We start from the raw sequence: 22,719 nt of genomic DNA on the forward strand, positions 1-22,719 counted from the left end.
ATTATCAGCCTGACGATAGATAAGTATAAAAAATAAAAAATAAAAAATTATATTTTACCGTGATGGAAGACACGTACGTCAGGCATTAAGAACGAAAAGCCGTTGAACGTTCCTCGTACATTTTCGAAAATACGATACAACAAAATTGACTACATCGCTACGAGGAACGAGTTGGTTGTAGCATGTATCGTACAATAAAATGCGATACACTTGGTACAGTTACATATCTACCACCAAGGTATTTCGAAAGCATTTCTTGTTTGTGCACCGATGAAGCACGAATAACCAGATCTCGTTTCCTCGGTAATTATACCTATCAATCGCTCTTAGGCATCTATTAGAATCAATATCAGAGCGATGTTTTCCAATTCGACCCTTGAATATTAAATCGTCTTTAATCGTCATATTTTTCAATGTCCCGTCAGATTTGGAAATCGACCAACGAAGAGAGAAGAATATTCGAGTCTCTTGCATTTAGATCAAGTTGGAGTGTCATATTATATAGATCGACGTTTTTAAAAGTTCTCTTTACCTATTATCCGATTATCGGAGCGCAAAAGCGTTGTCTATCTAAACGACCGATTCACTCGATCCAACGAAACAGACCGTTATCGCGTGAAACAAATTTTCTACGTGATAAATTCCTTACAACTTCCTCCCTCGCATTTCCCATCGACAAGTTCTTTTTAATACGTAAGTCAATCTTACGTCTTTCCACGTTTGAGTCACTTTTGCCAGTTACTCCTGAAAAACTTTCCAAACATACATCGGATTTTCTTTCTCTCTCGCATTGCCCTTTTAAATCACTCGACTCTTCGAGTGCGTTCGATCGTCTCATATTCCGTCTCTCTGAATCACAGTTACCATCGGAGCTCTTGTTGCAAACAGCCTGTTAGGATACAGCCAATTCTGTTAACCATGCGACTGCGTAGTGGCGAACGAACGAGCAGATTCCGCTCATTTACCGTGCGGCGAGTTGCACGAATTTATGTGGCACGCACGTTGCATCGATCGGTCGCCAACAACCACGCCAATAAACATCTTTATCGGCCCGTCCATCTGACTTGCTCCTCGTTTGCGACGACATTCTTTCCACCATCGGACAGCCGCCGTTTCTAATCGGCGATTAGCAGCACGCTGCCACTAGGTGCACCGCGAGTTACCCATCCTCTTCTCTTCTCTTCTCTTTTCTTCTCTTTTACCCGACTTGGTGGCGAGGGATAACGTATCGAAAGCTGCGTGATGTATTTTCCGCTCTACGGGCTTTGTAATTTTCTAGTCGCCATGGACTTTGATATATCTTGAAGAACAAGGTTATCGTAGTACCACGACCATCAAAATTCGCTTCAAGTTGGCATAGGTGGAAGTTCGAAGGAGGCATTTTTCGTGATGTAGCAGCTTCTGCAGCCAGCAATGCGGCCAGTGGATTAATATAGTCTTTATGACGTCACGTAATCTCGAAAATATCGAATATTTGAAATTTCTCGATGCAATATTTCAGTCGTTGAATCGCGTTAAAATTTTGTCTGTCTTACGTCTTATGTCACAAGATAAGTTGACAGACGTTTCCATCTAGAATATTTTCCAAAGTATTAAAATGATAACCTTAGACGCTGTATCTTTATAGCAATATTTTACGATAGAGATTATGAATATAGCAAGTAGTTTTCTGCCATTGAAAATGCAACAGTTTTGCTCGGAATAATCGTTAGCAAAGGGAGAAGAAATTATTGTTAGAAAGACGCGCTTCGACGCGATTCGCTTTATGCGCAAAACTAACAATAGAGAACAAAGTTTACCAATGAATGGCACAATGCCTAGGCCTAGGCTAAATGCCAAGGACGGTTAAAGTTTCTCCTTCGTTTCACACAGCTTCCTGTGCGCGATGTAATGTCACGTTGCCTTCTGAAGTGGGAAGGTTGATTCTTACGCGAACAAGCTCTACTCGAACTTGCAACATTATTCTTTCCTTTTCTTGTTACAGGTCAAGTCTCGTCAAGTCTCGAAATATGCATTAAATATAAAGACTTGTCACGCGTTTCAACCTCGGATCTTTCATTATTTTTTCAAATTCGTCGAAACGCTAAATCTCACTCGGTTCGTGCCGCGTTCGCTCGATTTTTCAAAAATCCTTTATTCGGTTATCTTTGTTAAAAATTAGCTAACAATACTATCGAGACTGTCCTTTGTCACTGTAAGGATAAACTGCAAAGATTTCAGAATCGCATTGGTTCCATAGAATCGAGCGATTCTCCGCTTGCACGTTGCACATCCATCTCCAAGTCCATACGTCAAACCTGTTCTTCCCTCGACTAACGTAACTTACATAAGTCATTAACATCACGTTGACCCGAAGATGCACGCCCAGTACAGCAATCATAGCAGCCGATATATAGGCGTCATTCTCGTTCCGTCAAGTTCACCATGACTCGCGTTATCCACGAAACGATATACGAAAGAAACTCTAACGTATAAATAGATTCGGTACAATGTTTTACTTTTTTCCAGTACGCGTATACACGTTAGTTTACATTAATACAGCATTAATATCGCAAAACTATTCAGCTTAATAGCAACTTTTGTTGCTCCAAATTAAATTATGGAATTTTAAGTTATAGAATCTGATTCTTCGTTTCTTTGAAATATATTAATAAGCGGAACGATAAAGTGCTATCGTTTACAAAGATAACAGCAAACGTTGCAGCCTTAACGTGGTGAAATTTTGGAAAATTTGATACTTTAAAGCTTTAGTCTTGAAACGTCTAGTTGAGTGGTTTCAGATTTGATCGGCTCCATGACAATCGAATCATCGCCAAATCAAATTAACCGTACGTATTATTTATCGGATAGTGATCTGAATAAATTAGAAACGAGCGATAAAAAGGTAATGACGATGACCACGAAAAAAGAAAGCTAAGCGCTATAATATTGCTATAATTAAATCGCGATCAAGATGGAATGCGTTCGAACGAAACAATCGTGTTCCAGTACAAAGATCGTATTCGAATCGAAGGTCTCGCTTTTGCTACTTTTCGCGAGCGACAAAAGTCGGTTCGATACGGCCGTCGAAATTATCGAAATCATCGGACACGCTCCCTTTATCCCATTTAAAGCGTGAAACGAAACTTTACTCTTTCTTTCGTTCTTCCATTCACCTTGCACCGTGATAATTGTAACGATAAAAAATATTATAATTGGAAAACGTACGTTTTCATAATCCACAGAATAATCAGAAAGCAAGGTTAGCTTCTTTTTCGTTACACCGGTTGCTAATTTTGTAGTTTCAACTGGACCGATGTAATAGTTGGTAGAGTGAGCCACGGTTGTTGCCATATCATGTCGCGAATCGAATTATATCCGCGAAAGTATTCGCCCCGCCTTTTAATCGCGCTACTTTGTATCTCGTTTGAGCAGAGTTTGAATTTCGTTGATCGAGCTACGTTGTGCGTTGTTGGCCGTCCACGTTTCGGCGGCTCGATCGTGACGCAAGGGATAGTGTCAGAACTGGAACTGTGGGGCTAGTACGTCACCTTTTGCCCCCGATTTGACTTGATGATCGAGAGATGGACCGAGTGGACGCGTCTCGTCGGCCAATTATACGTATCTACCTACACGGACACACACACGGACCAGCCACGGCTACTTTAAATTCGACACACACGCAACTCTGTGTTCTCTAAGGATTAATTGGTTCGAGCTGTTGGTAGTATCGGAGATGTAATTGTAGTTGTAATTAAATAAGTTCCATACGTATTGAACGTTAACAAGCAAAGTGTGCTTTACAAAAGACCAGTACACGAATCAGAGACATATCGAGAAAGACATTAAGAAATATTCTTTATCGCAGTGCTGTTAAATACTTGGATTCGCTGAAACTTCGTCAAATCGTAGAAGAGACAGTAGGGACGGGAAAAATGTTGGACAAACCTCTGAAATCGTTTTTCACGACAGCGTTAAAAAGGATGAAACGTGTAAATTTACTGGGGGAAAGAAACGATAAATGATCAACGATTAATATTCAAGATCGTCGCTAGGATCATTCCGTTTATCTTCGAAAAAAAGCTAAACTAAATAAACGAAAGCCATCGCCTGATAATATGGCTGCTGACAATGTAGCTGCGACAAACGATCAACGAACGAAGGAACGATCCGTTCGACCATCGAGAAACAAAGTTGGCCTAACGGCGGTACAACTGGCAACGAAATCGACGCGACGAGAATGATTCGCGTTTGTTTACCGGATAGCAGTCGATTATGGTCGAACCATATTGCATTACGTGCAGCGTCGATTAAACTCGGAATTCCGATCTAATTGGATTAGCCTCTGTCGTCTCGCTTCTTTTCTTCATAGTCGCCTTGTCTATCTTCTTCTTCGTTGGCGATTCGCGACGCATTCTGCCTGCGTCTCTCGAGCGCGTTCATCGATTCGCCTGTCACCTATTACCTATTACCTATCATCACAGAGTATCGAGAAATACGTTTGCTCGTGTCGGCAACTACAGCGGTTTTTTATATCGTTATGTACACAGAGTAAGGGAACGATAGTCGAAACTATAATAGTTGGATGGATAATAGACATTGGATCAATTAGCACGGAGTGTCGGGAAATTTGGGACCGTTTTCACGGTTAAACGAATCGTGCAACGATGGAACATGGAGAACTGTACCATTAGATTAGATGGTACCCGAGAGAAAACACGAGAGAAAATAGGATCGCGCCATGTACGGCGTAATTGCTGCTGCATATTTTGTAACCCGATTGTTGTGCGTTGCACGTGGCACCCGCGAACGACTTAAAATAATATCTGCAGCTATTTATGAAACCGTAGCTGGCATTATCTTGGATCTCGTGGCGGTGCAATTACGAGGGGACCAACCGGTCCGCTTTGGAGCCAGTATAATAAATTAATAGCCTCGATGTAGACCGATTAATTCAGGCTGTTTCACCGCGAGCTGCGTGTAAACGTTGCGTTTCTGAAAGCTGGAAAAATGACGCGGGATAACTGGAAAAAAGAGTCTTTTTGTCAGCTTTTGATCGCTGCTCTGCCGTCGAAGCGAAACGGATAAACGCGGAATCGAAGTATTCCTGGTGATTTCGTGTTATTTCGTGCGTATTTCTCCAATCTAGAAAACGAATGTCCCAAACTTAACCCGAACTTGTTGAGCGGCAATCAGAGCGGAGAGCAGTCGACGAGCTTATAGTCGGATGAGAATCAGACTCGTTACAGATTTCTCTTGCCGGAGAGGAGACTACGATCAAAGTGCCGTGTATCGTGATTAGATCGTTGAACGAAGGAGAGGTCAGTCATCGAGGAAAGATCGCATAACAAACGTTCGTGCCTTCTCGTTGAATCTCTCAAGATAATGAATCAGAATTTCGCCGCCTACCTAGTTTCGTAATGGGAAAACGTTAGACGTTGGACGCTTCTAGCGTAGAATGCTTGCTAGAAAAATCATTTACGTTATAAATAGGTACGTATTATCAAGATAGACGTATCGTTCGTAAGGAACAGTCGATTGCACTCGATTACAGCGACAAAGGCTACGTATCGTTCGTTTCACCCAACAGTGTAGAAATCGTGTCAAAATAATTGTCCATTATTCGTAAGTTATTGGCAAGCAACGAATTCGTAAGGGAACAGTTGCGTCCACGTCGTTAAGCCGGGACAGCGAGCAAGGCATCGGGGCTCGATCGGCGTTGGAACATGGTCGGCCACACGCGGTCAATCGGCGTCGCAGATGGCCGAGCTGCGCGCCTGTGCGGCCTGCAGCCACAGAGAAAAGATGCACCGTTATCCTGGCTCCTAGAAGAAGGAGCAAAAGGTCTGTAAGCGTGGCGCGGCGTGCCTCGAGCCTTCTATAGAGGTTACGAAGCGCACTCGCAATGCACTCTGCTGCATCCATGCGCGCGATATCGTTGACCACACCCACCTTCTCTCGCTCTCCGTCTCGGAACGGTGAGAGGAACGCCGGCAGCAGGACAGCTAGAGGAGAGAGAAACAGCTCGAGTTCTCAGGTATCGTGGCATCGATCGTGTGCATTTGCATCCACGATCCACAGTTGCTCCACTTGCCCGCGAAACACCCGTCTGCACGGGGGAGAAAAATGTGACTCGAGCCGCACGATGCGGTTTCGTCTCGTTGTTTTCACGTTCTTTCATTTCTACTGTTTGTGGTTTGTTTCATCGCGCGACGTACTCTTACCCGCTTCCCCCCTCCATGCATTTTTATCATATATTCATTTATTTATTTATTTATTTATTTATTTATAATATATTTATAAATGCAGATTTCGCTGCTCGAAAGCATCGCCGTTCCGTTACGTGCCGATACATACTCCTATTTCTATCGATTCCTTCGTCTCGATATCCAAGCCTTGCAAATTGCTTTGCTTGCTAATTATATTCGCTACTGTCGGCTTGTACGATTTCGTCTATCTTTTATCTATCATCGCCTGTACCATGTGTTAGAAATCTAATATACTATACTGTGCTATATGTATATAAAATATATATTAAAATAGAATATATCACATGTTGGAATTATTCGTTAGGGAGGATTCGATCGCGCGAGGTATTCTTTGCTGCACAGAGACGCAGCAAGATTGGAAACTGCGAGTTGCGTGAAAGTGAAGAGAGAGAGTGGTTCGCGAGCAGGAGGACAAGGTGGCGAGGACACGAATCGAATTCTATTAATATGGAACGCAATTACCATGTTTTGAAATTCATTTTCTTATAATATATCTTATAATTGTAATCAGGGAGCAAAGAAAAGTCGTCGTTACTTTGACGTTTCGTCGATTTGCAAATCGTAGAACGCATTTTTCGCTAGTTGGATAGAACAGCGGCGAACTCGCAGAGATTGCTCTGCAGGAAACGCCGTTAGGCCGTTTAGCATTTTCCAATGGCCAACGATTAATGGTAAAAGAAACGAAAGGACAAGGACGCATAGATTTCGCGATACAATCGTATAGATTTACGCGTGTTATCGTAAATCGTGGTGAGAAAAACACGCCCATCCTTCCTCGTCGTGAAAGGATAAGGAGTGTATCCTAGCCGGAACGTTGGATCGGATAGGAACGTCGATCCTCTGGTATCCTTGTCTCGTCTGTCTTCGTTTATTACGTTATTACGTTTAGAAGCTTCGTTTATTACGTTGTATTATAACTTGACGATTAACGAGTCGTTTCTAGCCACCAAGAAACTGTTTCGTTCTCGCCAGTAGACCGTACGAAAGGCGTCGGGACGTTCTATATATGAAACGGCGACGAAACACGCAATCGCGTTTTCTTTCTGCTCGATGTGTGAAACGTGCGCGTCGAAATGCTAGAGCCGTGGTAAAGTTTATCCTTCGCTTGCAAAACAACTATTTACGGTCGACTATTGGCGAGAAAGTTCCGGCGATTCGCGCGAAATGCATATGTAGATAACGTCGATCGCGATTCCTATCCGTTTAACTTTCTAAAACGAAGGGTGGCGACAAAGGGAAACGATGTATATAACGAAAGCCTTGTATTTTTCTCCTTTTTCTCCTTTTCTTCTCTGCTCCTCCTCTTATTCGCACTTTCGTTGGTTCACCTCGCTTTTTGGTAAACTCGCTTCCCGTAGCTTAACCCAAGACGCCAAGTATTACGATACAAATCTCGCCATACAAATGTACGCGTGTTACGTATTTGTTTATTGGTCCGCGTTCGAAATTCCGTTTGCGATAAAGAAATTCGCTGACATTCTCACGCCCGTGCTTTTAGATTCTCGATTCTAGATCGTTGCGTAACATCGTGTTATATTAGTCGTCAAAGACAGAGCAACTTCAACCAGTGAATGGCGGAAAACACATACACTTTCAGCCTCTCCTAGCTCTCCAATTCAAACTCGCTGTTTCGTACTTGAACTTTGGCCATCTCGCATTGAACTCTGCAGTTTTTGTAAATTTATTTCGCCAAATTATTTATCGACAAACAAACGATTGCGCGTCGATTGAAATTTATTGATTCTCTATCGGACGAATAGAATTGTTAAAGTTTGACATCTTCTTAAATTACACGCTGGAAATTTATATACGCAGAAGGAATATAAATTATTGGCAGATCGTTGAGAAATAGAGTCGTAACAATTGTAGATAAAGCGTGTGACCCGTGAGAAATTAGTATAAAATAATTGAGCGATGATAATTAAGCGATCGTCTGGAGATAAAAAAGGGTGGCGAAAGTAGTCGCTTATAGAACGATCGGATGAATTAGCACGGCGCCGAAACGAAAAGAAAAATTTCCATCCATCTTCTGCGGCCTAGAAATCTCTATAGAGCGACTAGTGACAATCGGAAAGGTCGCAACCTGCCACGACGACCAACTCGTTCCAGAATTCGTCGAGATCGCTCGTGAGATCGCACTCTCAAACTTTTCCCACTGTCTGCTGCACTCTTTTCCGCGATACAGCTAAATATTTCCTATGCTCTCGCGACGCCTTCTTATTTCGTGGCTCAGCGTGATTCGTGCGGCCGCGAGCGTGACTCCCCGTTTATCGAAACGAAGCGGGCATTTTGTCGGGATCCCCGGCGACTCCACGTCCAATACGCCATAGATATATTATCGATAAGTCGACGGCATTCGCGCGTGGGAGATGGCCGCGGTGCGGGTAACACACGCGGGTCTGCCACGCCCCGAACAATTACCAAGAAGTCGAGGCGGTAAATCAGTCGCCAGACTATGAAACTACGAGACCGGGACGCGTATTATCCCAAGAAAGCCGCCGATTCCTCGTGGAAATCCTCCATTTACTCGGATGCAGCGCCGCGTTCCATTGCTTCCGAGCGATTCATTGCTGTTAGTCGGTTGCCCTTTACGAAATTTCCCAAATGATAAATAATAGACAGCGCGATTTATTCGTCTTGTGTAAAATTTATTCGGAAGCAGACGAAGCAATTTATTTCGCTTTCGATGACAATTTCTAACGTAGATTTATGACAGCAGGTTCACAAGGAAACATCAGGTTCAACCGAATCACCAAACACGACTAAAGAAAACGAAACTTTTCTTTCTATTTCAAATTCTTGTATCATCGCGCCTTTCGAAACATTTTTCTACCGAAAAACGAAGCTACAAATATGCGATTGTACGTGTCGATAGTTTCTTTGCCAAATAAACAGCAACAACTGAAAAACCGTTCAATCGGTTAATGCGAACGACTAAAAGGCGAACGACTCGGAGAGAAGCGAACTCGTGCAGCTTCCCAGGACCGACAAGATGGTGGTGGGCGCGAGCAGCCAGCGGAGATAGCGTATCAGGAGCCGGCGACGGTGAAAAACGCCTGAGCACCGTGCACCGCGCGTTGCGCACCGAGCACCGAGCACCGAGCACCGAGCATCGAGCATCGAGCATCGAGCATCGAACACTCGAGCAGTGACGGTGTTGTGACCTGGGTGTGGCGCGGCCGCCGCGACTCGCGGAGATCTCTCGCATATGTGTAACCGTTGGAACGGCCCGCGAGAACGCTCTCCTCTCCCCTTCGTGTGTCCGGGAGTGTGGAGTGTGGAACCGGGCGAAAGCATAGGCTATGCCCCTTATATCCATGAGAAATACGGATAGACGTTGTGCAATCACCTTGTACGCCTGTGCTTTCTTTTTTCTCAGTCAAAACGTTTCGGTGAACTGTACGCGCGCGTGTATGTATATTATGAACACGATTAATACACGGTACTATTTATAACGGGTAAACGCGTAACCAAGTTTCACGCGTACGCGAAGGCAAACGGGATATTACGAGCGGTAATTAAAACGCTCTGATTATTTCTATTCTTTTACGCGTCTGATCGATCGTTGCTCTTATTTACGATTTACCAGAGATCGCGTGAACATCCTGTGCCGCATTGGTCAGGTGGTTGGGAACGCGACTTTCTCGTTTCGGAAGGCTTCTTCGTTTGCATGTTTCTCGGTTTTCAAGAAAATAGATCTGTAATGGTTCCAGACTGGCCAGTAAAACCTCCACGACTACATACAGCCGTTTCGCCAAAAATCATTCTTTTCTCCTACCAACCCTACTTATCGATTCCTTCGTTACTTCCAAGCTTTCTTACTTTGAAAAAAAAAAAAAAAAAAAAAAAAGAAAAAGCCATTATACTCGATAGTTTAAAAATCTCCCTCTCACTCGTCCATTTGTTTCTCTTTTTTTTTTCGTACTCTCCTCAAAGCCAACAAATCCTCGATAGGGAAGACGCCTTCCGATTTTCTCGTTCGTCGTAGTCGGCTTCTTCTTTCTTTGGATCTTTGGTGGAAAAAGGTCGTTCTTCTCGTTTCTTTCGACCGTTCTTGGGCGTTCGTGGTAGCCGGCTCGTCGGCTTCCCGGCGAGAGACGGCACATTTTTAACGAATATCACGCACGCACGCGATATCCTGTTCGACGTCCGAATCGTTTGCGATCGCGGTCGCGATCGATAATTCATCGTTGGTCAAAGGATTCTGCTCGATCTTCGCACGATACATATACATACATACATACACGCATACACGTATACACGTGTACGCACATACGTACATTTCGCGTCCTTTCGCTAATTAGATACTCCGTGGTGATCATCGCGCCTTTTTCTTATTTTCAGCTTCCTTTTCTTCATTTTTTCTCTGTCTTCGCTTCTTACGCGCTGGTAAATTGCAAATTGTCTGGAATTTCGTTCATAATTATCCGTAAATCGAACGAGCAAACTCGATTATATCGTTTGCGTAACAATAGTAAATTGTGAAATTGCAGACTTGGATCAACTTACATTAATTACGCTGTTGCGTAGTCGGTGTCGCGCAACATGCGCGTAATGTAACGTTATAAATTGATTTTTCAAACGATATGCCTGACATGCCTGGTTCTTCCGTTCAATCTTCATTTCGAAATATAATACAAGATCGGACAAATTGAAAATGCCGTTCAACCCGACGTATCCGTCGTGTATCAATTGCCGTGAAAATTTTGCAAGCTGCACGCATTATGAAACGAACGTTTACGTTACACGTTTTGCAAAACACCACCTTTGAGATATTCACGTGGATCGGCAAACGTAGTTGTGGATTCGTTCGTTTTCCCGATGGGTGCAACTGGTCGGCAACGCGTAATATCTTAGCGGAATGGTTCGAGTTTAAGGTCGATTAAGCGGCAGGAAAAAGTTGGTGGCACAAAGTCGGAAACTTTTGCCTCGAAATAATGCAAACGTTGTTCCGTTCGTTGAAACATCTTTTCGACTAAAGGTCGATCGTTAGCGACTCGTACGAGGAACGCGCGTCTCTCGCGTCTTCCGCCGCGTCTCGCGGCTAGCGCGAACCGGAAAAACCACGATTCAGAGAGGGCAGTTTTCTTCGGCCGCGTCCTTTCCCGTCACGCAGCTGGGTTGGCCAATTACCAGCGATTAATCGAGTCGGCCGGCGGAAAAAACGCCAGCCAAGGAACCCGTCTTTGATGGCGAACCTCCGTCTTGGGAATCGCGATATAGCTTCGCGGGTTTCGTTTTACGTCGACTAGTTCTCCACCTTATTCAGAGTTTCAGGAAGTTTAAACACGCGGCACGCAGAACGGATAAGAAACAAATACAATTAATCGTTTTCATCGGCTACGTAATTTCGAGCAGTAACGATAGACGTCTGTCCTAGTTTATATTTCTTCCTTTTTCCGCCTGATATTCCGAAACTTTGGAAATTAGTATGTAAAATCTATCGTACGAAAACTGAACCGTAAAACAACCTAATAAATATATCTCGTCGATTGCCAATTCGTCTTACGAACGCAACCGCCATTCCGGCCATCGACCATTACCCACGAATAAATTTTCCGCAAAGTGGAATCTCCTTGGGCAAGCTCCAGGTCGCTTCTCGCCATCGTCCATAATCGTTTTCGCGATTACGACCGCCAGGAATCGGCAGTGATCGCCGATCGGAGAGAAGCGCGTCGTTCCGTTCTAAGAAAAGCATTTCGCGTCGCAGGCGTCGCAGCCAATCAACAGCGAGAATTCGACAGAGAATTTCAAGCACGTTGGCAGAAACGCAATCAGCTTTACGAGCGCGTCGGCTTTCCGGATTTTTTCTATCCCTTCCGGCGAATCATACTTGATTCCGCCCCGCCTTCTCCTATCCACGAATTTACAGTTATCCGTGAGATGTACGCGTCGGGGTGGGGTGGGTACTTGTTCTCCTCCTTCTTCCTCTTCTTCTGCAAGTCCGACACTCTTTCCGATTGCTGCAGATTTTTCTTCGAAGGCGGAAAAAAGAAGCGAAAGGAAAGGGGCGCGGTTCGAAGAGACGACGTCCGAGTCATCGGATTTTCGTCGTCGATCTCTTGCGTGAAATTAGCTGTTTATACGACCGTTAGCTCGGCCTCGGCCAACGTCGGTCGTATCAGCGTGTCTAGATGCCGCGTGTACATACGATGCGAGCTTGCATCGGAATAGGAGAAACGGAGATTCTTAGGGGAAATGTTGGAGAGGATTTACGGTTAACTGTGCCGGATATACGACAGACTGGAGGGCGTGTTTTCATAGAAAAAGAGGTACGGCTATTGCCGTCATTTTTCTCCGCGATACTGTACGCGTGGTACATCTGTGCCAGGCATTAGGCAAATAGCAAATGAAAAACGCGAATGCGTATACGTTGCGCGTACTCGAAGCTTGCTTTCCACCGTTTCTTCTACAGTTATTCCGCAAAATTTCTTAGATATGTACGACCGAAAAAGGAATTGCAAAACAATTACCACAGCAGCACCATCCGAGATTGCGATTCGAAGGAAAATTTATTACAGCACGTTTCGTTCGCTTAACCTTAACCAAGTCTTTCGACGAGGAAACAGCCATCCTCGCGCATCTCCTTCTCTCATTCCGTCGATGAGATATCCGATCAGATCTTCTTTTCGTTCGATTCGGTGAAGAACAACGCGGTCACCGGCGGCGATTCACCTGCCCTGCGACTCGTCGTTACGTCGCGTCGCCTGCATTAACGTCATCGCCGAGGACGATCGAAGCGGACGACTCTCCTTCTCCCTCCCTCTTCTCTCTCTCTCTCTCTCTCTCTCTCGTTCAGGTAGCTGAGAGACTGCTGCAGTCGCGACCGTTAATCGCGAAAATCATCCGGCCTCTCGCAGGTGCTCGCCGTCTATCGCTTCTTTTCTTCCGTGCAACTCAACCTTTGACCCTAAGATGCTCGCCAGGCCAGCCACTTTGATCACTGGAAACTCGAAACTCGAAACACTCGTCTTATTATATCGACCCACCGTCGTTACGGCTGCCTTCGTTGGTAGAGACTTGGTTTCTGCTCCAGTTACGTTGATCGAGAATTCGAGAGACGAAACGAAAACGCGACCAGCAACACAGAAACACAGCAACGCAGAAAACAAACCTTCGTACACGTTCCGTTGTAAGCAATGGAAATGGGTCGAGCGACTACTCGTCGAAATTTCTTTTTATTCGATGCGCGACAATTAAAATACCAAAATGATGGAAAGTATGTCTCTTTGCCTAAATAATTCAGGCCTAACCTCGACCTTTTCTCTCCATAAAATAACGTTAAATTACCGGAGCGTCCGAAACAAAATTCCCGTATCTTTCCTATCGACTTGCCTTTATTTCCTCTCATTTATCTCGTTAACATCTTCGGAGCAACATTTTCTGCTTGTACGTCGATCTTGGAGAAACGCGAGAAATTCTTGCGAATATTCGCAAACGAGGCAAGGAACGAGGTTGATTGGGACCGAGAGAAGAATTTCTCTTTAACGCGTGGATTCCGTGACGCGGGCTCTCTTCCATAATTAAACCAAACATGGATCAGGCTTGTTCTCGAGCCAAGTCGTCAGCCCGCCGTGCCATCGTCCAAGGATTCGTCGCAAACCAGCGTTTTCAACGTTTCCACCATTTTGTCGATTATTCGCCCAAACTTGAACATCCGAATGACTCTGCTCTCGATATGGATCTTCAAAGGATTCCGTGTTCGCACGGTAATGCCAACGATGTGTTTTATGGGCGTCGTCGATCTCGCCAGCATCGCAGTGTACAAGCGCATATCTCGAGCAACAGCAAATTGCCTTTTTTTCTCCTCTCTCTCTTTCTCTCTCTCCCTCTTTCTGCGAAAACACCTACGCATTCTACATCTGCCACTTATACCAGTGTCACTGATTCTTACGATATCAACCGTATTGTTTGAAAAATCGACCCTTAGCATACTCTCGTTACACATTCTAAAATCTAAGATGCGATTACAAAATACCTGTGTAACGCGCTTGCTTCAACGTTACGCGATCCAAGGCATCGATGAGTTTTCGTCTCGTATCACGGATTGCCAATAACAATGGCTTTCGATGCGCATTAACGTTATAACCATTAAGCCCATTAGCCGAATGCCAAGCGGCATCTTTGAAGCTGCTGTTTGTTCGCTTCCTCGATGCTAGTAATCGACCGATACCAGGCTCGGTACAGCGATACATATTCAGCGTGACTCGGAACACGGTCTGCAAATACATACATACATGCATGTATGTACGTAGGAAGCAGAGAAACGAAGCAACGCGCATTTAAATTAGAAAATCATCGATCGCTCGTTGGAAAAGGATTCGCGAGCCATTTCGTAGCGATATTCGATGGTGGTAAAAGGTAAAAGCGTTTCGCGTAGGACGCGAACGCACGCTCGATGGGTGGTGGCGGCTGTTGTTGATTAATAACGCGCACGATGCACTTTGTTACCTCACGCATCGATTACGTCCCACGTGGAATTCGCGCGCACCATCCAAGACGACTGTTAACGTATTTATATTACGTATAACGTATACGACATCGAGATCCAGTTGCACGAATCCTCTGTCACGTAGGTGAACGCGCGTCTAAAGCAACTGCGTGACGTAGAATATGTACTCGGCTAACTAGGATCGTGTAAAGGAAGAAAGTTGTTGATTCTTGTTGATTCGGCTTAAAATAGCAGTTTTGGACATAACGAAAGCTTCGTTCGTCAAGATTTTGTCGGAGAAAATCTTATTCCGCAAATCGTTCGTTGCATCGTATCGTTGGTTAATTTTCCTTTTTCGCTACGGTTTATAAAGCGAACATTTTATTTCTAGACAAGACAATTTCTCTTCCAAGTAAAATCTATCACGTAGAAAAGTATCCGATCGACGGCCGATAATTTTACAAGTGACGTTTCATTAAAAGTTCTTCCTCCCTCTGATTCTGAAATCTAAGCGAATAGGATAACACGTTGAGCTCGCGTTCCACTATACGCTATTAAGACGGTATACTTTCGTGTCCGTGGATTCGTATTCACGTTCGTTAAGCGTTCGTTCGAAGCTAAACGTAAAAGCATATAGATGCAGAAGGAAAAAGGAGGGAAGAGAAGGAGCAAGAGAGGTGAGAGGCGCTCTCGATGCTGAACGAAGGGATTGGAAGAGGATGGATCGTGGATAGTGGATAGTGGATAGTGGATCCGCGAGCCGTGTCTTGGCTTTCGCATAGTTTATCAATGCGCGTAGGCTGGTTGGAGAACAGCGGCGCGGCAAGGCGCGACGCGGCGAGGCAATAGATTACAATTATCCGAACACGCCTGGCTAAACGTGGGAGTTGCCAGCACGGACACGAACGACCGCGAACGGCGCGGATTCGATTCTCGCCTTCTCTGCTTCTCGCCGAACCCAAATTGCATTCGACCAATTCTATCATCGTTGTACGCCTTTTTCCCTTTCCAGGCCGTTTGCACGAACCAACGAACGAACAAGCGAACGATGGAAAATTGGTGCGACGCGACCACATCGTGCCACCACATTCGCACTCTTCCGTCGTTCCTCGCTTTTCGCTTTTAACAGTTTATTCTCTTCGAGTCTTTAAATTCTCGTCCCGTAACACATGGGTGCGAAGATCACAGAGAAAAGCCGATCGTATTAATGGCGACAAGTCCTTTAAAACAAGATCGAAACAGACAAACACAGTGCGATACGAGAATGCTCCAAGAAGAAAAATCAGTGCACGCTGCTTAATGATTCATGATGCGCGTAAATTCGTTGCCTACTTGTATCGATACTAAAGATTCGAGAGGAAACGACGAGGATATGCCACCGTGTACAGCGTACGTGCGTTCACAGCTGAATTAGCCGCATCATTGTCCGAATGGAAAAACAGACAGAGAAATATTAATGCGAATACGATAAAAATCCGTGCGTCATCCGGTTGACGAACGGCAGCGACGTTTCCGCGAACAACCGATGGAATTTACAACGTCGTATTCGTATTCAAGGTGCTATAATCATATAGCCTTTTTTTATTTCTACAATACGAATATACATATGTATATACATACTTTACTTTACTTTGACGACACAAGATGATAAATTTGCATCTAACTATGGATTAGACTTCAACGGCCATTCATCGGACAGTGGCAAATTTTTATATCCTTTTGTTTTTCGATAAACCAAAAACGTTGCGTACAACGTCAAGTAGCTTTCTCCTCTTTGGCGTATATGGCGAAAATAGATTCGTCCGCAGCAGCGATTCCGCCGTTCAGTTTTGTCTGACGCGGCATTCGCGCTCTGTTCGATCGAATCCTTGTAACGCGGAAGGCCAAGTATCTCGAACGATAACTTTCTCCCATTGAGAAGTCATCGCTAGCCAGCCGTATACGGCCAAAGAATTTCTCGATAGTCGCGCTTACGATCCGTTACTCAATTCCCTGGCTTATTCTTCTAAATGAACTCCGCGCCAATTAAGCGGCCAGACCATTTGGATCGCGTCTGAAATCAGCGGAAATTGTATTACAGTAGACGTCGTCGACTTTCTTTCTTCTTCTATACAGGAATACTTTTGTAAAAGATATATCAAACGATCATCGTAAGATTGATTATCAGAAGATCTCGTACCTTTCGCATTTTGCTGCTTGTATTTCAGCGTCGTCATATTTTTTCGCCTGACATTTCATCCCAATCGGTTGGTTTAAATATTTTCATTCAATTACCTTAGAACGCGAAGCAGTATCTTCGATGCAGCAGCGTTAAAGCCAAGTTGACGTTAAGCTGAAGAAAATCGAATGAGATGGGTGAGTTATTCGTTGTTAAAACTTGTTCATCGTCGGTCAGTTGTTATTACTGTCGATAATTGACACGATTATCGACATCATCGGCGTTAGACGGCGTATAAGAAGGCGAGAGCAAAAAAAAAAAAAAACGCAAAGAGTCGATCGATCATAGACGCAATTAGCGGTGGTCGTTTATCTGGTTGATCCGGGTTCGGTGCCCCTTCTCGATTGCCGCGTCTAATCGAAGATGTATCGAAGGTAAAATCGAAAGGCTGATCCTGTCTGTCTTACGACTCGGTTCGCCTGCTCCGCGATATTCGTAATTTCGCGAGTCGCGCTATATACGAAAAAATCATTGCACGTACATGTGGATGTATATTAGTTCCAATTATACTCAAAGATGAAAGCGAACCTTTGAGAGATAATCAAACGATTTATTAACAATTAATTACATAAAACACGCGAGATTCATACCCGCAGCTTACAAGCTCATCCGCCTTGTAACACTCTCCTTGTAACACACTCTCCGATAATACACTTCGTAACCGAAAAATTTGACAAAAGTTCGTATCATATACAGAGATATTATGTCGAATATAGCTCGTATCGGGAGAATAATTTCGTTCGCCGTTGTTTCAGGTTTCACTGGCACCCAGTGCGAGATCGACATCGACGAGTGCGCGGCAAAGCCATGCCTGAACAGAGGCGTCTGCACCGACCTGATCAATTCCTTTAAATGCAACTGTGCCAACGGATTTGCTGGTTCTCACTGTCAAATCAATATAGACGACTGCGCCTCGTCACCGTGCAAGAACGGCGGTATCTGTCAGGATTCTATAGCCAAGTACACGTGCGACTGCCCGCCAGGATTCACCGGAGCATCCTGCGAAACCAACATCAACGACTGCCAATCCAATCCTTGCCACAGCGGCACTTGCATCGATGGCGAGAACAGCTTCAGCTGCAATTGCTTCCCAGGATTCACCGGCAAACTGTGTCAGACGCAGATCGACGAGTGCGAGAGCAATCCCTGCCAATTTGGAGGAAGGTGCGAAGACCGTATTAATGGTTACCAATGTATTTGTAGACCTGGCACGTCTGGAACAAACTGCGAGGTGAACGTGAACGAATGTTATAGCAATCCATGTAGAAACGGAGCCAAGTGTATCGACGGGATCAATAGGTGAGCCCATGGTTCGTTAGTTATGGGGATCGTTTATCGGGTGTTGGCGGCTTACCGCGATCGCAATCGATTTGAAACGCACGATTCTACCGCCGTGTGTGTTTTGCCCATTTTAACCGCAACTTTAATACAACATTGACGACTCTTGTTTTACCGATGCGTTAATTCGCGCCTACTTTTAATTTCGATGGGCGATGCGCGTTTTACAGTTTCTGTCGTTACGTTCTGTCTGTCAGTTACAGTCGTTTAAACGTATCTTCGCGAAACGTGTCGACGTTGCGTGTTTCAAAATTTTGTAGCGGAATAAACGGTGGACGGTAAGAGTTAATCGTATCCTCAGTGGACACGGTATGTTTTCTTTCAGATACTCGTGCGAGTGCGAGCCGGGATTCACCGGTCAACACTGTGAAACGGATATCAACGAGTGCGCCAGCAATCCCTGCGCCAACGGCGGACGGTGCATAGATTTGATAAATGGCTTCCGGTGCGATTGTCCTCGTGGTTACTACGACGCTAGATGTTTAAGCGACGTGGACGAATGCGCCAGCAATCCTTGCGTGAACGGCGGCACTTGCGAGGACGGTGTCAACCAGTTTATCTGCCACTGTTTGCCCGGTTATGGAGGCAAGAGATGCGAGGCTGACATCGACGAATGCGGCTCGAATCCTTGTCAACACGGTGGCACTTGCAACGACCATCTCAATGGATACAGCTGCAAGTGCCTAGCTGGATACGCTGGTACTAATTGCGAGACAAATATCGACGATTGCGCGGACAATCCTTGCCAGAACGGCGGTTCTTGCATCGACCTCGTCAACGATTATAAATGCGTTTGCGAATTGCCACACACGGGCAGGAACTGCGAGGACAAGCTAGATCCTTGTTCACCTAACAAGTACGAATTTCACTGTTTCACTTCATTAAATTTTTCCCACCTTCTTTTCTTCGAACGACGCCACATTCTTCTTTGCATAACGGACACCACCTCCTTGTCTAAAGGTAGTCGATTTTCATGAATTTCTCTCGGCAAAACTATCCTTTGAAATTGGAGTACGGTACGAAACCTTGGAATAATATGAAAAAAGGGCCAAGCGGCAAGATATTTTCCTAATCAACTATGTATATAGACGATTTTTCAAGAAATAACTGATATAAAAGTGTAGAATCGAACGATTATCCGACGCGTATATTTGAAAAAAGAAAAAAAAAGAAAATGTTTTATAATCCATTATCCTATTATCCTCTTATCGTTATAACGTATCACCTGTTATCTCTGCTTTCGAATCACAGATGTCTTCATGGCGCCAAGTGTTCACCATCCTCAAATTTCCTCGATTTCGCCTGCACATGCACGGTCGGTTACACTGGCAGACTCTGCGACGAGGACGTCGACGAGTGTGTAATGACCTCTCCATGCAGAAACGGTGCTACCTGCAGAAACACCAATGGCTCGTACCAGTGCCTTTGTGCAAAGGGCTACGAAGGTCGGGACTGTATCATTAACACCGATGACTGCGCCTCCTGTAAGTATCGAGTATTAACCTATATCGTTACATAGGTATTTATTATAGTATTACATATTTATAATATTATATATAATATACAAGTATATATTTATAATACTATGTATATTAATCGTCCAAGTACACGCCAATCTAAGCACTATGTCTATTTATCATTTCCAGTTCCCTGTCAGAATGGCGGCACGTGTCTGGACGGTATCGGCGACTATACCTGTCTCTGCGTAGATGGCTTCAGTGGCAAACACTGCGAGATCGATGTAGACGAATGTTTGTCACAACCATGTCAAAACGGTGCAATCTGCAAAGAATACGTAAACTCGTACACTTGTCAATGTCAACTCGGATTCTCCGGTATAAATTGTCAAACCAACGACGAAGATTGCACCGACAGTAGCTGCATGAATGGCGGTAAATGCATCGACGGCATCAACAACTATACGTGTGTCTGCAAACCTGGTTACACCGGTTCAAACTGCCAGTATCGCATCAACGAATGCGACAGTTTGCCCTGTCTGAATGGAGCCACCTGTCACGACCACGTTCAGTATTACACTTGCCACTGCCCTTACGGATATACCGGAGCCAGATGCGATCAGTATGTCGATTGGTGTGCGGATAATCCTTGCGAGAACCAGGCTACCTGCGTCCAGCACAAAAATAAGTACCAATGTAATTGTTCTCCTGGTTGGACCGGCAAAGTCTGCGACGTTGAGATGGTTTCTTGCAAAGACGCGGCTATAAGGAAAGGAGTGCCGGAGAAAAATCTGTGTAATAACGGCACTTGCGAGGACATAGGTAATAGTCACCGTTGTCACTGCCTAGAAGGATACACAGGTTCTTATTGTCAAGAAGAAGTCAACGAGTGTGACTCTGCCCCGTGTCAAAACGGTGCTACTTGCAAGGATCTCGTTGGATCTTATCAGTGTCAGTGTACGAAAGGTTTCCAAGGGCAAAATTGCGAGCTTAACGTGGACGATTGCCGACCTAATCCTTGCCAGAACGGCGGCACGTGTCACGATCTGATCAGTAACTTCAGTTGCTCCTGTCCTCCTGGTACTTTAGGCTTCATATGCGAGCTGAACGTGGACGACTGTGCTGTCGGCACTTGCCACAACAATGGTACCTGTACCGACAAAGTCGGCGGATTCGAATGCAAATGTCCTCCAGGCTTCGTGGGACCTAGATGCGAGGGTGACATCAACGAGTGCTTGTCCAATCCTTGTTCTTCGCCAGGGACTCAGGATTGTGTGCAATTAGTCAACAACTATCACTGCAACTGCAAACCTGGCTACATGGGACGCCACTGCGAGGTGAAAGTGAACTTCTGCGACAGCTCACCGTGTCAAAATGGAGGCGTTTGCACCGCGAAGCAAGCTGGACACACTTGTCTCTGCCCTAGTGACTATTACGGAAACAATTGCGAATTCGCCGGCTCCTATTGCGACAGAGAGCCTTGCTTGAATGGCGGTACTTGCAGAGTGGCCGAAACTGACGTTGGATACAGATGTTATTGTCCCCCTGGAACGACCGGAACACACTGCGAGATAGACGCCAGAGACGAATGCGCCAGTAATCCGTGCCAACAATCCAATGCCGTTTGCAAAAACCTTCTTGGCGATTACGCTTGCGATTGCCCGCCCAAGTGGACCGGTAAGAACTGCGAAATTTACGATCCTAACTACGGAGGAGGTATCTTTGGCAGTCCGAGCTCCAACATCCCGAAAACCATGAACGCGTATGATCTTGATTTGGAATTGGAGAGAAAAAAATGCATTGAGAACAGATGCGAGGAGAAGTCTGGTAACCACCATTGTGACGAGGAATGTAACAGATACGCTTGCAACTTCGACGGAAATGACTGTTCCTTGGGTATTAATCCGTGGCGTAATTGCACTGCTCCTATCAACTGTTGGGACGTTTTCATGAACGACGTTTGCGACGAGGTTTGCAACAATGCCCAGTGTTTGTTCGATGGAAGGGACTGCGAAAGGAAATTGGCACCGTGCAAGTAAGTATTACAATATCATTCAGATACTTGTACGCGTACATCTGTCTTATCGTAATAATAATAATATAATAATCTTGTTCGATCCCTTTTCTCATTTCTACAGTCCTATCTATGACGCTTACTGTCGCAAACACTACGCCAACGGGCACTGCGATTATGGCTGCAACAACGAGGAATGTAATTGGGACGGTCTGGATTGTGACAGGGAACCGCCATCATTGGCAGAAGGTGTGATTTCAGTAGTGGTAAGGATGGACATGCAGACATTCCGCTCCAACGTGGTCGCATTTCTCAGAGACATCGGTCACGAATTGAGAACCACTTTAAGAGTAAAGCAAGACGAACTCGGCAACGATATGATATATCCCTGGAAGAGAGAAAGAGACCCCGGTATGCGTACCAACTTCTTTGGTCGACCGACCACCATCTACACAAACACGCAAAGTGGTGTAATCGCCTATTTGGAGATCGACAACAGAAAATGTACCGTTACCCAAGGAGCAGTGTGTTTCCCATCAGCTAACGAAGCGGCGGAATATCTGGCAGCCACCGCGTCCAAACACTCCTTATCTCGCAACTTCCCGATCGAACAAGTGCGAGGGGTCGTGGGGCCACAGGGTCCAGAGTACCCGGACGCTCCAACCAACTACAAGTACGTTTTCATCGGTATCGTGATCGTGGTACTTGGAGGATTGTTGGTCGGTGTGCTGGTCACGGCGCAAAGGAAACGAGCGGTGGGTGTCACTTGGTTCCCAGAAGGTTTTTTACGCACCAACAGCGGAAGCGGACAGCGTCGTAGATCGAGAAGACGAGGTCCAGATGGTCAAGAAATGAGAAACTTGAACAAACAACCGTCGGTGAATTGCATGGATCTTGATGTAGGGAATGGACGGGCGCAACAATGGTCGGACGACGAGTCGGATTTACCACCTTCGAAGAGGATGAGAGCGATAGAACCTGGATACGCCAGCGATCACACCGCCATTACGGAT

At 45.1% G+C, this 22,719-nt stretch overlaps 1 protein-coding gene across 3 annotated transcripts in view; it reads left to right on the forward strand.

Annotated features, from left to right (window-relative positions):
* The window catches only part of N (neurogenic locus Notch protein), a 183,331-nt gene that overhangs the window by 158,307 nt on the left and 2,305 nt on the right, over window positions 1-22,719 (forward strand). For all 3 annotated transcript variants that reach the window (XM_076617457.1, XM_033335495.2, XM_076617458.1), the window contains 5 exons: window positions 17,653-18,196; window positions 18,561-19,091; window positions 19,487-19,719; window positions 19,882-21,727; window positions 21,831-22,719. The exon at window positions 21,831-22,719 is cut by the window's right edge and continues 895 nt beyond it. In XM_076617457.1, coding sequence (XP_076473572.1) covers window positions 17,653-18,196; window positions 18,561-19,091; window positions 19,487-19,719; window positions 19,882-21,727; window positions 21,831-22,719 — 4,043 coding nt within the window. The remainder of the gene's footprint in view (window positions 1-17,652; window positions 18,197-18,560; window positions 19,092-19,486; window positions 19,720-19,881; window positions 21,728-21,830) is intronic.

Source organism: Bombus vancouverensis, chromosome 3 (genome assembly GCF_051014615.1).
Source record: "Bombus vancouverensis nearcticus chromosome 3, iyBomVanc1_principal, whole genome shotgun sequence".
Classification (NCBI taxonomy): Eukaryota; Metazoa; Arthropoda; class Insecta; order Hymenoptera; family Apidae; genus Bombus; species Bombus vancouverensis.